The following is a 16,445-nucleotide window of genomic DNA, read 5'->3' as shown; positions in this document are numbered from 1 at the left end:
TGTGACCCTCCCTCTTTGCCTCTCCTCTGGGATATTGCAGTTATCTCTTCATTATCTTCATAACTCAAGCCTCTATCTTCTCCAAAACACCCTCCACACACGTTCCAAAGTAAGATTCCTTAAGCACAGGGCTAATCATGGCACTCTCCTGCTCAGTGATCTTCAGTGGCTCCCTATTACCTTTAGGATCAAGTACAAATTCAGGCATGTTAAGCTCTTTACAACTGGGTTCCAAGATCCATTAAAAAAATTTTTTTTTATTTTATTTTTTTACCAGTTACATGCAAAACAAATTTACACACAAGTTTTCCTAAGTGATAGGACTGAACTTATCTTCCCTCTTCCTTTCCCTTCCCTCTCGTGGCACTGGCAGGTGATTCAATCTGGGTTTTACATATATCATCATGCAAAACATGTTTCCATATTGTCTAACATCCCTTTTAAGGTTGATTATACATTACTCCCATCGCAGCATTTTGTGGTCCAGCAAACTGACTTTCTTGCTGTTCCTCCAAGATGACATTTCATCTCCCACCTCTGTGTCTTTGCCTAGGCTGTCTCTCCTGCTGGCATACCCTCTGTCTTCACTTGTATCCCTGAGAATCCTTGTCTTCATTCAAGACACACTAAATTCCACTTTCTACAGCTTTTCTGGCACCCCAGCTGTGAGGACTGCTGAAGACTTCCACCCCTCCAAATCCCCATCCCAATTTACTTTGTATTTTTGTACATATTGTATGTACACATATATGCATGTATGTATGTATTTTGAATACATTGTATAAAGACTTCTACTTGTATGTTTTCTCTTCATAGAAAGTAAATTTCTGAAGGGATGGGATTGTATTTTTTTGTCTTTATAACTTCAACACTTAGAACTCTTCCATAGTAGTGGATGCTTAATCAATTAATTAATAATTATTGTTTTAAGTTTTATTTTAATAATTAATAAAATTTTAAAATAATTCAATTTTTTTTTTTTTTTTTTTTTTTTTTTACTAATAATTAATTTTAATTTATTAAAATTATTAAAATTATATATTTATATTTAAATTATTATAGATTTATTAAAATAAGCTTAATAAATATTGCAGTTTGATTGGTTTCCTGCCTCTTTCCCTTTCTTTTTCCTTCTTTCCTCTTCCCCCCTTTCCCTTTTCCTAGGACTTACCAGAACAACAGCCTTCACTTGATTAGGAAGCCTTTTCTTCAAGAACTCACGGACACAGTCAATGCCATCATCAATTTGCTGCAGATGCTTGTCTTGAGGCAGTAGAGCTTTCTGAATGAATTCATCTGGATTCTTAACAGCCCCAAAGAAAAGAAACTGTGAATATTTTAACATTATTCCTGCTTTCTCTTTAAAGCTATCCACAGTCCAACTAGACTTTGGACAAGTCCTCTGAGAAGAGGAAAAATGAAACTGAAGTCTTTTAGGTTTCGATTCTGGATAACAACGACTTCCTCATTCTTCTCCCAGTCTCTCTGCTTGTATCTCAGTGTTCTGCCTGGATGCCTGCTGCTGACTTCCTTTCAAAAAGGAAGGGAGACCTCAGACACTTCCCAGCTGTGTGACCCTGGGCAAGTCACTTAACCCCCATTGCCCACCCTTACCACTCTTCCACCTGGGAGCCAATGCACAGAAGTTAGAGGTTTAAAAAAAAAAGAAAAAAAGAAAAAAGAAAAAGGAAGGGAGCGAGTCAATAGCATAGTCTGTAGAGCTAAGAGGGGCTTTAGAACAGAGACTGTCAGGGCTAGGAGAAAGGAGACCTTAGAACAGGGAATGTCAGAGCTGGGAGGAATTTTAGGAGCTAAATATAGAGTCCAACTCCTAATTTTATAAAGGACGCTGGCAGGGGAGGGGGCTAAGTTTCAGGTCCTTTGTTCTATATCCCTGAAAGTGTGTGGCTTCCCTCCCTGGTCAGTCCCTGAGAGGCATCCCAGTGTAGCATAAAAAGCTCTCAGTTTGGAAGTCCAAGATGAGAGTTTCACAAAATCACAGAATCTCTCAAAAGGCCAGTTTACCTAAGCTTGTAACTGTACACAAGGGTTCCTTCTGTGATATCCTGATGGACCATCTTTCAGTCTTTACCTTCAGGAGGAGGAAATACATCACCCCATAAAGAAAACCCTTATTTATTTCATTTGTATGCAGGGTGAATAATACAAAAATCCTAAGCCAGAATTAAGATTGCCAGAAGAACTAGCAATTCATCTCTGATATTCAGATGATGCCCCTCTGATGGCAGAAGGTGAAGAATCAATGAGAGTGAAGAAGAGTGTAGCAATATGCAATTATGCCCAGAGAGTTAGAAAATTGGGTCTACTCTTAGACCCTGCAATATCACTATTGGGTCTATATCTCAAGGTGATTAGGGAAAAAGAAAAAGAACTGACATGTTCTAAAATATTTATAGAAGGGGGTAGCTGGGAGGATCAATGAAGAGAGAGCCAGGCCCAGAGATTGGTTCAAATCTGGACTCAGACACTTCCTAGCTGTGTGACCCTGGGCAAGTCACTTAACCCCCACTGCCTAGCCCTTACTTCTCTTCTGCCTTGGGACCAATACACAGTATTGATTCTAAGACAAAAGGTAAAGGTTTAAAAAAATGAAAAAAAATATTTATAGCAGCTCTCTTTGTTGTGGCAAAAAAACAAAAACAAAAACACAAAAGCTGGAAACAGAGAGGATTCCCATTAATTGGGACACGGCTGAACAAGTTGTGGTAGATGATTGTGATGGAATACTATTTTGCCATAAGAAATGATGAGTAGGTCAGTTTTTTTTTAACAACAAACCCATGGAAAATGTACATGAAATTATGAAAAGTGAAATGAATACAACCATGAAAGCAACTAAGCACAGCTACAGAATTAATGCTTGAATAATTGTGAATGTCCACCCTGTAGAGAAAGAACTGATAAATAGAAACGTGAACAACACAGTTTATATATACATACTTTTTTTGTCAAGTGATGCAGTCTCTAATGTGGGGAGAGGAGGGAGAAAGGGAGTTAAGCTAGAGATTTTAGTGTAATCAACAAACAAAATTAATTTTAAAAATTAAAGATGAGAATATAAAAACTGGCCTGCAAAGAGGAGAGTATAAAAGCTGGCTTGAAGCTTAACATAAAAAAAAAACAGATCTTGGCAACTGGTCTCATTTCCTAGAAATAGAAGAAACAGCATCATATTGTATTCTTGGGCTCAAAGATTACTGCGTTTGGCGACTAGTCATGAAATTAAAAGATGCTTGTTCAGAAAACTTTGGCAAATTTTGGACAGCACACTGAGAAGAAGAGAAATCACCTTGCTGTTAAAGGTCCATATACTCAAAGCTATGGTTTTTCCAGTAACAATGTATGGCCATGAGAGTTGAACCATCAGGAAACTGCCCATTTTCCCAAATAATTTATATAAGGAATCCATCGGGCCCTGTGATTTCTTTCTTAGGAGATTCAATTTCTTTTCCTTGTTCAATTTCTTTTCCTAAGACTGGGTTATTTAAATATTCTATTTCCTCTTCTTTTGATCTGAGCAATTTATTTTTTTTAAAGAAATATTCATCCATTTCATTTTGATTATCATATTTATTGGCCGATAATTGGGCAAACTAGTTCCCAATAATTGCTTTAATTTCCTCTTCATTTTTGGTGTCATTTTTGATACTATTTTTAATCAAAATAAACAATCAATTTGATTGGTTTTAAAAATAAAACCGTCTATTTTTATTTATTAGTTCAATGACTTTCTTACTTTCAGTTTCAAAAATCTCTCCTTTGATTTTGAAGTTTTCCAATTTAGTTTTTAACTGGGGATTTAAAATGTTTTTTTCTAGTTTTTTTTTAGTTCCATGCCCAATTCATTGATTTTCTCTCTCTCTCTCTCTCTCTCTCTCTCTCTCTTTGAGTCATTAGCTCCCAGTTGCCAATTCTAATTTTTAAGAAATTATTTTCTTCAGTGAGATTTCATATCCTCTTTTCCATTTGGTCATTTCTGCTTTTTATTTTTTATTTATTTAATTTTATTTTTTTAAACCCTCACCTTCCATCTTAGAATCAATACTGTGTATTGGTTCTAAGGCAGAAGAATGGTAAGGGCTAGGCAATGGGGGTCAAGTGACTTGCACAGGGTCACACAGCTAGGAAATATCTGAGGCCACATTTGAACCCAGGACCTCCCATCTCTGGACCTGGCTCTCAATCCACTGAGCTGCCCAGCTGCTCCCCACCCACCCATTCTACTTTTTATGAAGTTGTTTTCTTCAATGAAGTTTTGCACCTCCTTTTCCATTTGACCAATTCTAATTTTTAAGGAGTTGTTTTCTTCAGGATTTTTTTTCCATTTTTTGTGTTTTCTGTGATTTTGTGATTCTGTCTACATGATTGTCTTGCATCACTCTCAGGAATTGGAGGGAAGAAGACAGGGGTTGCTGCTGACTTGCTAGGACATGGCTGGCTATTTGCTTGCCTGGAATCCCCCTGTGCTAGACTGAGCTCTCCTTTTACCCCATTGAGACAGACCTTTCTTTACCACTTAAGTCTTTTTAGGTTAGAAAATTATTTCATCTTGTCCTCTTGTTGGTTCTACCACTCTAGAATTCATTTGAAGATTTTTAAAAATAGCCATTTAGAACTATCACCCCAGTGCAAATATCAATAATATGGAAATAGGTCTTGATCAATGACACATGTAAAACCCGGTGGAATTGCATGTTGGCTATGGGAGGAGGTGAGGGAAAGAACATGAATCATGTAACCATGGAAAATTTTTCTTCATTTATCAATTAAAAAAAGAATAGCTGTTTAGAGGTGAATTTGGGAGCATTCAGGGAGTTCCTGTCTTAGTTTGTCTTCTGGGCTCCACCTCTCACTACACACATTTTAGAATGACAGTGCAGATTGCCAATGAACTAGGGCAAAAATTGAATAGGATGAGGGCAGGTGAAACTGGATTTGGGAGATTGATTGGTACTTTTAATGACCTCTCAATTCATCGTTTTAACATCAGTGTTTTTCTGATGATACTACTGGCTATAAATATCCAAATATGCCAAGGATGTTTGATTTCAATGTAGGGAAGTCCCAAGCGGGGACTTCTCTACACTAACCTACATTGCAGACCCTCTATGACTTGGTAGATAAAGTCTAAGGAACTGCCAAAGGTGACTTTCCCAAAGTCACATAACTGACAGAGGCAAAATTTGAAGCCAAATCTTGCTCGCTCTGAGCCCAGAAATCTCTGCTTTGCCATGGTACCTCCCCATGGAATGTAACTGTAGGTCATTGGAAAGGCATTGGGAGAGGCATGGTTGCTATAAGTAGGCTATAGGACTAAAGTAGGTGCAGGAGGGAGGAGTTGATCTCAAAGACTTTTATCATCATAAAAAGAAGTAGGTCATGTTTGTAGCAGCAGCAACTGCAACAACAACAAAACTGGCATTTATTTATGTCTTTAAAGTTTTATTTTTATTTTAATTTTTTAATAATTTTTAATATTTATTTTTTAGAAAAGTTAACATGGTTACATGATTCATGCTCTTACTTTTCCCTTCACCCCCAACTTCCCACCCCCCATAGCCGACGCACATTTCCACTGGTTTTAACATGTGTCCTCGATCAAGACCTATTTCCAAATTGTTGATAGTTGCATTGCGGTGGTTGTCTTTAAAGTTTTGAAAGTTTTTTACATACACGATCTTGTTCCATCTTCAATAACAACCCTGTGGAGTAAAATAACCCACTGTAAAGGCTTAATAATCTCCAGGGAGCAGATAAGGAAACTGAAACTCAGGGGGGTCCTAAGATTGGCCAGTAGGTATCAGAGAAATCATCTGTCTTAGCAATAGAGAGGCACAATGGAGGCAACCTTGTCTGATCCCTCAAGATGCTTGTGATGTTGAGAGAAATGGAGCCTGCTGGTATAATGTGCATTTATTATTATCATTATGCTACATCCAGGCAGCTTAAGAAGGAAATTCTAGAAGCGATGAGATGAAGTCACAAAGATGCAAATTTAAGCCTAATTTCTGCAAAAAAAAACAAACAAAAAAAACTTCTTAACATTTAGAACTGTCTTCACTGGAGATCTTCAAGACTTGTCAGGTCTGTTCCAAAGGGACTTCTTTTCCATTCAGGTGATGGTTTAGGCAAGAAGAACCCCAAAGGTCCCTTCTAACTTTAAAAATTGTGTGATTCTATCCAAGTCATTTCCCAATTGATAAGTGGTCAAAGAATATGAATAGTTTTCAGATGAAGAAATTGAAGCTATCAATAATCATATGAAAAAAAATGTTTTAAATCTATGTTGGCTAGAGAAATGCAAATTAAAACAACTCACACCTATCAGATTGGCCAATATGACAATAAAGGAAAATGATAAATTTTAGAGAGACTGGCAAAATTGGGACACTAATGAATTATTGGTGGAGTTGTGTGATCCAGTCATTCTGGAGGGCAATTTGGAATTATGCCCAAAGGACTATAAATGAATATTTACCTTTTGGTCCAGTAATACTGCTACGAGGTCTGTATTCCAAAGAGATTTTAAAACATGGAAAGGGGCCTGTTTGTCCAAAAATATTTACAACTACTCTCATTATGGCAAAGAATTGGGAACTAAAGGGACATCCCCTCAATTGGGGAATGGCTGAACAAATTGTGGTCTATGATGGTGATGGAATACTATTGTGCTATAAGGAATGATGAATTCAGAAAGAACTGGAAAGACTTCCATGAACTAATGCAGAATGAAATGAGCAGAACCAGGAGAACATTGTATATAGTAACTGAAACATTGTGGGACGATCAAATGTGACAGACTTTGCTGCTATCAGCAATACAATGATCCAGGACAATTCTGAGGGATTTATGAAAAAGAAGGCTCTCCACCTCCAGAGAAAGAAGGGTTGAAGTAAAAATGCAGATGGAAGCATATGGTTTATCATTTGTTTATTTAGGAACAAGTTTTAGGGTTTTGGTTTTATAAGATTATTCACTTATAAAAATGAATAATATGAAGACATGGTTTGTGTGATAATATATAACCCAGATTGAATGGTTTGTCAACTCCAGGAGCAGGGAGGGAAGAGGGGAGGGAGACAATTTGGATTATAGAACTTTAGAAAACTGATGTGGAAATTCGTTATTAAAATTTTTAATTATTTAAATTTAAAATTATTAAAATTAAATTTTTGTAAAAATTGTATGATTCTAGAATGAACATTGTACTTTTCTATTTTACATATGAGGAAACTGAGCCGTAGATGAAGTGATTTGCCTGTGTTAGCAAGTCAAATCAAGAAGCATTTATTATTATGCCAGATACTATGATGTGATCAGCCCTAGAATTACAAAGCAGGGAAAGGCAGTTCTTCAAGGGGTTCCAAGTCTAATGGGTGAGGTTGCAATGTAAATAACTATACATACCAGATACAGACAAGATAAACCGGAGAGAGCACTAGCATAAAAGGGAGCTGGGCTTCATGCAGAAGATAGGATTTTAGCTGAGACTTGAATGAATGAAGCCGGGGATGCCAGGAGATGGAGATGAGTGGGAGAGAATTCCAGCTAATGAAAAGGAGATGGGAGGATTTTTTTCCCCCAAGAAACAGCAAAAGGCCAGTGTCACTGGATGTAGAATATTTGGAAAGAAGTAAGGTGTAAGAAGACCAGAAAGGCAGGAAGGGGGCAGGTTATAAAGGGCTTAAAAACACCCTTACCTTCTATCTTAGAAACTATACCAAATATTGATTCCAAGACTGAAGAATGGTAAGGGCTAGGCAGTTGAAGTTAAGTGACTTGACCAGGGTCATGCAGCTAGGAAATACCTGAGGTCAGATTTGAACCGAGGTCCTCCCACGTCCATTGTGCTACCGAGCCATGCCAAGAACGTTTTCTTTCCCAAAAGCCTTCATTTGTCTTTTTTAAACTTTCATACAGTGTTTTTTAGTTTTACCCCCTGCTTTCAAACAGCAAAAGTCAGATTTTTTTCTGTTTAATAGTCCTCCAGAAAGTAAAAGACAGCCATCACATCTCCTCTGAATTTCTCTTGTCTGACCCAAACCCTGTTCTCATCAGGCATGAACTCAGGTCCTACAAGTCTGGACCACCCTGCTCTGCAGACTCCAGTCTCTCAGTTTCCTTCCTCAAATACTCACTCAGGTGAGTTATCCAACAGGCATTCATTGAGCAAGCCCTTCCTCTGTTCCAGGCTCTGCGCTAGTGCAGGAAGGAGACCCAGAAACAAAAGGTACTCTTTGTTTTCAAGGTGTTCACAGTCTAAGGAAGGAGACAGCATGTGACAAGTCCTAGACAGGATAAATTGGGAAGCCTCAGCAGAAGGATTGGGAAAGAATTCTGGCAGAAGGGAGGATTTTATCAGGGATTTGAAGGAAGCTTAAAAGCAGAAGAGAGAAGGGAGAACAGTCAGCAAAAATGCCTGGAGTTGAGAGATGGAGGGTGTTGTGAAAGAAAAAAGGAGGCTGGTGTCCTCAATTAAAAGTGGGGAGTGGGAGGAAGCAAGGTCAGGAATCTGAAGGACTTGGGTTCAAATCTGGACTTAGACATTTCCTTACATCACAGTTGTGTGATTCTGGGAAAGTCACTTAATCCTGATTGTCCAGCTCTTGACACTCTAACCTATCTTAGAATTGATATGAAGAAGATAAGGATTTTAAAAAATTGATAAAGCTATAAAATATAAAAAGGGAAGGTATAAGAAAATTGGAAAGCTGCATATATGGTAGTTGCAAGGTTATAAAGGACTCTAAACTATTTATAGGGTTCAAAGAGAGGATTTTATTTTTGATCCAGTAGATTATGGGAAGCCACTGGAGCTTATTGAATTTTACATTTTTTTATTTTTATTGTCATGCAAAACACATTTCCATATTGGCCATTGTTGTAAGAGCAAAGTCATAGATAACCAAAACCCCCAAATAAAACCATAAATACACTGATGTGAAAGACAACTCCAACTTCTTCTTCACCAGCATTCTTCACCATTCGCCTTTCAGGACTGTCTAGTGGAGCTCATTGAAAAGGGAGTGAAATGGCTAGGGAGATCAGCTTGACTGTTGAATAGAGGATGAACTGGAGTGAGGCAGGGAAGCCAATCAGAAGTTATTGCAGTCGGTTATGGGTGAGGTGACAAAGACCTGGTAGCAGTGTTAGAGAAGAGAAGAGGGCCATATACCTTGTTGTTGTTCGTCCTTCATTTTCAAAGAGGACCAGTGACATCAGTGGTGATATCTTGGCTTGTGAGTGAATTTGATTTAAGTGAGGCAGAGTTGCTTAACAGGGTCATCCCTCTCACTCTCTCACTCACTCAGTCATCGAGGTCCAGTGGCATATACTAGGGATTTTATAAAAAGAGAATGGACAGCAATGGCTTGGTTGCAAATCCAGTAAGTATCAGGATTAAGATTTGTACCCAAGATTCAGAAATCGACTCTGTTTCTAACTATATGACTACTTACATAGACTTCACTCAGTGCAGAAACATGGAAAAAAATATCTCAAATTAGTTCAGGGACTTAATTAAGGTGAATGTACTAAGTCACTTTTTGACTTTGGGCAAATCATCTTCAATTGCAAGAGCTCAATTTCTTTATCTGTAAAATGCAAGGTATAAACCCCAATTAGGACAAGTGAAAATTTCAGAGACAATTTTAAGTTTGGTGCCCTTTGGTGTCTAAATTTCCTAAAGAATTAGAGCTATCCAGATCTATGAAAGAAGGGAAGAATTTGTGACCAAACAAAAGGTAGAGATCATTATAAGATTTTAAATGAATCATTTTTATTATAAGGTTTTGTACAAAAGAAAACAAAACCAATGCAACCAAGATTAGAAAGGAAACAACAAACTGGGAAAATTTTTATAATGAATTTCTCTGATAAAGGTCTCATTTCTCAAATATATAGAGAACTGAGGAATTTATAAGAATCCAAGGCATTCCCCAATTGACAAATGGTCAAAGGATATGAATGAGCAGTTTTCAGATGAAGAAATCAAAGCTATCAATAATCAGATTAGAAATGTTCTAAATCACTTTTGAAGCAGCCTCATTGATTGGAGACATTTTTCTCAAAGAGTTCATCTAAAAAAAGGGAGAAAAGCTGTGAGATGCTAGCTAGCAGGAATAGATGGTGCAAATGAAGATTTTGTAAGGGTGGAAAGGACATGAGTGTACAGGCAGGCAGCAGGAAAACAGCCAGTAGACACAAAGAGGTTAAGGATTAGTGAGTGAGTAGAGATGGTGGTGAGGACCATCTTCTGGAGAAGACAGGATAGGATCAAGGCTGTATGTATATACACACACATATATGGATATGGATATCTATGCATATATATCCATATTAATGTGTTTATTGATTTGCATTGGCAAAAAGGGTCTCCTCTCTCTTTTTCTTTTTCTCTCTCTCTCTCTCCAATCTATCCATCCATCCATTTATCCATTCATCCATCCATCCATCCATCCATTTCTCTCTCTCTCTCTCTCTCTCTTTCTCTCTCTCTCTGTCTGCCTGGGTCTATCTATACACACACATATACATATATAACAACACATATATACATGGAGATAAATATGTATAACTATGTTCATGTTGCATGTACACATATACACACAACACATATGTACACCCACATATACATATACACATACCAATAGGAGTTATCTGCACAAAGATGATTAAACTCTTGGGAGTTAATGGGATCATGAGAGAGACTATCTAGAGACAGAAGAACAAAGCCCAGAACAAGGTGATTTCTTAGGAAGGAGACTCAGGAGCAGTCATGTAGGTAGGATGAGAACTAGTAGAGGGGAGCCATGTCATAAGAACCCATAGAGAAGTGGGTAGTCAATTGTGGTGGGTGGTCAACAGTGTGGAACACTGCAGAGAAGATGCTGACTAGAAAAGACCATTGAGATAACATTTATATTCTAGGAGATCGCTGGTAACCTTTGAGATAGCAGTTTTGGTGAAGAGTTGGGGTTCTGATAATTTAGAAGAGACTGAGAAATTAGAGGCAGTGAGTGGAAACTATTTTTTCTAGGATTTTAGCTGTGAAAAGAAAAGGAAGATCTAAGATGATAGATTGAGAAGATGATAGAATAAAGGAAAGGTATTTTTTGTTTTTCTTTTTAAAGAAAAAGGAGGCTTCAACATATCTTTAGGCAATAAGGAAGGAGCTAATAGATATGGGAGAGAGAAAGAAGAGACAGAGACAGAGAAATAACGAGACAGACAGGGAAACAGTTAGCCAGAGGCCCAAAGTAAAGAGAAAGAGAAATACAGAGATTGGGAGAAAAAGAGAAAGGCAGAGAGACAGAAACTCAGAGCCAGAGATAATGACAAGTAGGTTGGGGCCAGAAAAGTGAAGAAAGCAAAGCCAAGAAAGCAATCCACAGTGATGACAACAGTGTAAATGAAAAAAATAATCACCATGAAAGAAACAAAAATAAAAGTTGCAAAACTATTTAGAACAAGCGAAGCCCCAAAGAAGAGATATGAGAAGACATTTCCCCTTGCCTTTTGCAGAAGCCAGAGTTCACATGTCTGCAACATTGCATGCAAGGCCAGATTTTTCTGATACGTTGATTGGATTTTTCATTTTAGTCTCTTCCTTTTGAAAACATTCTTTATTATAAGAACTGTTTCTCTGGGGAGGGGAGGGTACAGATAAAAGGGGAAATACAGGCAAAGTAAAAATAAAAGATGCCAATAAAATCCATTCCTTCCCTCCTTCCTTCCTTCTTCCTTTCCTTTTTCCCTCTTTTCTTTCTTCCTTCCTTTTCTTAAAAAAAAAAACAACTTTTGTTATACACAGAGGTTCTCTAAGAAGGAAAGAGAAAGGGGGGAAATCTAAGTAATATAGAAACAAATTACATCAATAAAACATATGATTTATTTATACAAATTCCCTTCTTTTCAGATCCTATTTTCTAAGGCCTCTCCTAGCTCTGACTTTCTGTGCTTGTATAATACTAACTGACATTAATCCGGTACTTCAAGGTTTGCCAAGTCCTTTATAGATATTATCTCATTTGAACTTCATAGCAATCCTGTGAGGTAGGTGCTCCAAGTATTATTATATTTCCATTTTTCAGATAGGGAAACTGACTCTCAGAGAAATGAAATGACTTGTGCATGATTATAAAATATCAGAGGCAAAACTTGAACCTACGTCTTCCTATCTATAAGTCTGGCATTTTGTGATTTGGTTTTGAACATGAGTTTGAGGTGCTGATAGGAAATCCAAATGAAGTTCTGGACACAGATCACGGTTGGGTAATGTAATAGTCCTCTGCAGAAGTGATAACTGAAGCTACAAGAAGGAAGGAGCTCTCTGAAGAAAACAACATAGTGAAGAAAAGAGTACAGAAACCTGAAGCATGGGGAAGGAGAATCTAAAGGGTGAGAGAATAGAAAAAATGGTTGGCAACCTTGCCAACTGGAAGAATAATCCATAGTTAAGACAATCTCTGAGGGGGAAATGGAGAGGTATATATATGGCTGTGATTTGATATAGAGGAGAGAATGCCTCGAGGAGAAGCAAATGCACACACATCTGGCAAATGATCTTGAATCTCAGCTCTGGATGAGAGGATGGGCATGGGATAGTTCCGTCTGCAGAGGGAGCGATAGCCAGGATGTCCCCACAATTAAGAATTTGGGGTTCAGAAGCAGGATATTCCCAGGTTCACGCAGTGTCCTAAAGGGATACAAAGGTCATCTCTTTGATGATGATGCCAGTCTATACAAGTCCCATTGCACCTTCTCTAATCTTAAACCTCTGCTGGGAAAGTTGGGAGGCAAATGGGAGATTCTCCAATGGGCCATTGGGAAAACCAAGACATCATCCAAGGGCACCATCAAGGGACACAAGCATCTGAGAAGGGAAACCGATAAGTCTCAGTTCTCATTCTTGGTCCTGGATCACATCATCAAATGTGGATGAGGAAGGATTATCTGGACTCCATAGCTGTCTCCTTTTCTCTTCCTCTTTACTGAAACTGCTCAGCTCTAGACATTTTTGGGGTTTCCATCTCCTTGCCAGAGCTGCCATCACATAACCTCAGGAGATTCCAACTCCCTCCCCCAATTCTGAGCCACTCAAAGATGTTTCTCACCTTCAGTACCCAGGGCTGGACAAAGTCCCCGAACTTGTTTGCACAGCACACAGAGTTTGCATAAGAGGCAGCTTCCTTTGCCAAAAGATCCCAGCGGGTGCCTGGGCCCAGATTCCCAGTTGGGTCAGCAGGATCCAGGATGATTGGCCTACGGGTTCCATTCAAGAGAATCTATCTTAGTTATAGCTAACTCTTGGCTATTGGTTATCTGCATATATGGATCATCCACAGCCCATTCCTTATGCCAGACTAATCCCCTACCCTACTCCTGGGTCTCAGTTTCCTCATCAAAAAAAAAAAAAGAGGTTAAATTAGATGACATCAGATGTTCCTTCCAATTTCAAATTTGTGATCCTGTATTCCCTCTGGTGCCTTTCTCCACTGCCTCACAAATAGAGACCCGTATCCATGCCCCATGCCCGTTGGGTGCTAAAGAACTCAGGATTTTATCTAGTCAGAGGAAAACATGGAGAAGGGGTGGAGAGAGTTAAAATATAATTGTTACAAGACATGATATTTGTAATGGCTATTAGCATAGTGCCTGGCATAGAGTAGGTACTTAAATTCTTGTTCCTTTCCTCCTTCCCTTAAGAATCCAGCACTTAACACGAGGTGCCTCTTGATTTGATTTGAGTGGTGAGTAATGGGAATGAAGACCATACAAGAAGGGGAGGGAAAGAACAGAACCTGGGTTTCCGGAGTTGCTGAGTTAGGAAATTTTTGATGATCTCATTCTCAGAGTCATAGTTGACCTTCCAGTGGATACAGAGGTTCTTGTAATTCTGGACCAGTTCCAGGACTGTTCTGAAGCCTTCAGCCATGTCGAATTGGGCTGTCCCATTCCCCTGTTCCCAGGCATAGATGGTCAAGAGCTCTAGTGCATACTGTGGGGGGAGTGCCCCTCGCCCTTTGGGAATTCTCATACACTGGTGAGAGAAAACAGAAAGGACAATGGGAAAAAAGACATCACCCTTCCCTACTCCACTCCCCAAAGCCTCAGGAGGTCTAAGAGTTGGTTTGTATTTTTGGGAGGGTTTAGTCATTTGGAAAGAACATGGGATTTGCAGTCAGAAGGTCTGGGTTTGAATCCTGATTCTCTTATTCATTACCTGTGTGAGCTTGGGCAAGACACTCATCTTCTTGGGACCACAGTTACCTTCTCTATAAAGCGAAGGGATTGGACTAGATGATCTCCGAGGTCTTTGCGAGCTATCATTCTCATGATTCGGTGAGTGGTTGTAATTGAGGGAGGAAATGAACTCGGGAAGGGCAGAAATAGAATCCTAGAACCAGTTGGATGTTTTCCAGGAGGCTGGACCACAGGTGATCTCTGTCTTTGAGAAGAGGCCACTCAATTCCTGTCCTTGCCTTCCCTTCTACTATACCTCAGCCCTGATGTGGAAATGACCTTATGCTATGGAATATGAGAGCTTGGAGGGCCTTAGAACAGGGAATGTCCACGAGGAGAGGGTCTTAGAATATGGGCTGTCAGAGCTGAGAGGGGCCTTAGTACATGAAATGTCTGATCTGGAAGAATTTTTAGAACCTAAAATTTCAGAGTTGGTAGTAAACTTAAACCATAGAAAGTAAAAGTAAAAACAGACCTTAGAACCCAAGGAAAAGTCTTTGGAGGCTCAGTACTGTAGAATCAAAGGGGCTGCCCAATGGGCCTTACCTGTTTGTACCAATGCTTTACCAGGCGGATGAGACTCTTCAGCTTGGTGGGACGAGAGACAACAAAATCCCGCTGCCGTTCTGTGAAGCAGGTGGAGAATTCGCCCCCGTTATTGTAGCTGTCGATGAGATCAATGTAGACCTGGGGCTTGGGTTTTGTGCCTGAGCCCAGTTGACCTAAAATGATGGAGGAAAAAACCAAATTCCATTACCAGTGTATTAAGTTCACCCTTATGTAAGGTGTCATGTGAGCTTTGCGGAAACTTTTGCATGTGAGATAGGCAAAACTGAAGGTATAGTTCATCTTGAAAACTTTACATCTTACAGCTCAGTGAATAAGAGCATATGTTATTTTAAAATATCTTGCCTATCTAGGTTCTGTCCTAAGTGATCTTTAATCAGTACATGAAGAGAAGTTACAGGATCATGGGGCCATAGAACTGGAGCTGGAAGGAACCTCACAAGCCACTGAGCCCACTTCCATTGGCTGATGAGTAAAGGACCACTCCAGAGATGAGGAAGACCTGGGGCTTAGTTCCAAATCTGCCACGAACTCTCTGTGATCTTAGGCATCCAAACGCATGCTTAGTATACAGCCTGGCATGTAGGTGCCTAATAAATGCTGGTTGACTAATGAGTTGACTAATCTAAGATCCCTTCCAGCTCTGATACTCTCTGTTCCAAGGGTTCTCCTGAACTCTGACATTCTCTATGATCTCAATTTACCTTTATATAATTTAAAAATAAAAAGAAATAAATGGAGAGGTGGAAAAAAGGAGACATCAAAGGAGGGTGAGAAGAAGGAAGGAAGGGAGGGAGGAAGGAAGGAAGGGAGGGAGGAAGGAAAGAAGGGAGGAAGGAAGGAAGGAAAAGATATATCATGTTTTATAACCTGCTAAGAAAAAAGAAAAGGAGAAAAAGAGAGAAGGAGATTAAGAGTGAAAGAAGAAAGGAAAGAGAAAGAAATACAAATAGATAACAATAAGAGCTAACATTAATGTTCGAGTTTTCAAGGCACTGTATATACTCTTACCCCAATTAATATAATTAGGAAGTTTCAGACAGGTGAATTGAATTAATGTTTAAATAAAAAGCATAAATTAGGTGTAAAGTAAGTTCTTAAACAATTTGAGAGGAATGAAGTACTTTGATCACTGGGAAAAAGATGATGCTACACAGGAAATGTGCTTGACTAAAAGAATTGGATACACCTCTGGGCCCTTGTATAACACAGGAAGCCAGTTAGAGTCATATATATCCAACAGTAAAGCAGCCAAGTGGGAGAGAACTATAGATGTGAGAGTACCTCGAGGAGGCAGACCCTTGATTGTACCAGAAGATATCAACAGGAAGGAGGAGTGATGCCAGTATAACTCTACCCCTTCTCTGTCCTTTTCCCTTCTGAGCTGACAATGCTATTAGAGAGATTGTAGCAGTAAATGAGAGTAGAGGACAAGGACATATTAAGGACCAACGTGGACACAGACATCAATCAGTCAGTCAATAAACATTTATTTGGTGTCTGTGATGTGCCAGGCACTCTACTAAGTACATGTGGTCCTCTACAGTACTAAGGAAACTTGGGAAGGTGGAAAGATAGAGTTCAGTTTGGGCTGTGTTGAGTTTAAGATGTCT

The 16,445-nt window shown here is 39.0% G+C and overlaps 1 protein-coding gene across 1 annotated transcript in view; it reads right to left on the bottom strand.

The window, feature by feature from the left end:
- Positions 1 to 16,445, bottom strand: part of LOC123256875 (2'-5'-oligoadenylate synthase 3-like) — an 81,163-nt gene that overhangs the window by 37,429 nt on the left and 27,289 nt on the right. Inside the window, exons 13-15 of the mRNA XM_044685433.1 lie at positions 14,812 to 14,987; positions 13,824 to 14,062; positions 13,137 to 13,284 (exon numbers count right to left, since the gene is read on the bottom strand). Of these exons, the coding sequence (XP_044541368.1) occupies positions 13,137 to 13,284; positions 13,824 to 14,062; positions 14,812 to 14,987 (563 nt within the window). The remainder of the gene's footprint in view (positions 1 to 13,136; positions 13,285 to 13,823; positions 14,063 to 14,811; positions 14,988 to 16,445) is intronic.

This window comes from Gracilinanus agilis, chromosome 1, assembly GCF_016433145.1.
Source record: "Gracilinanus agilis isolate LMUSP501 chromosome 1, AgileGrace, whole genome shotgun sequence".
Taxonomy (NCBI): Eukaryota; Metazoa; Chordata; class Mammalia; order Didelphimorphia; family Didelphidae; genus Gracilinanus; species Gracilinanus agilis.
Note: the sequence above shows the minus strand (reverse complement) of the source record. Positions and strands in the feature narration are given on the sequence as shown.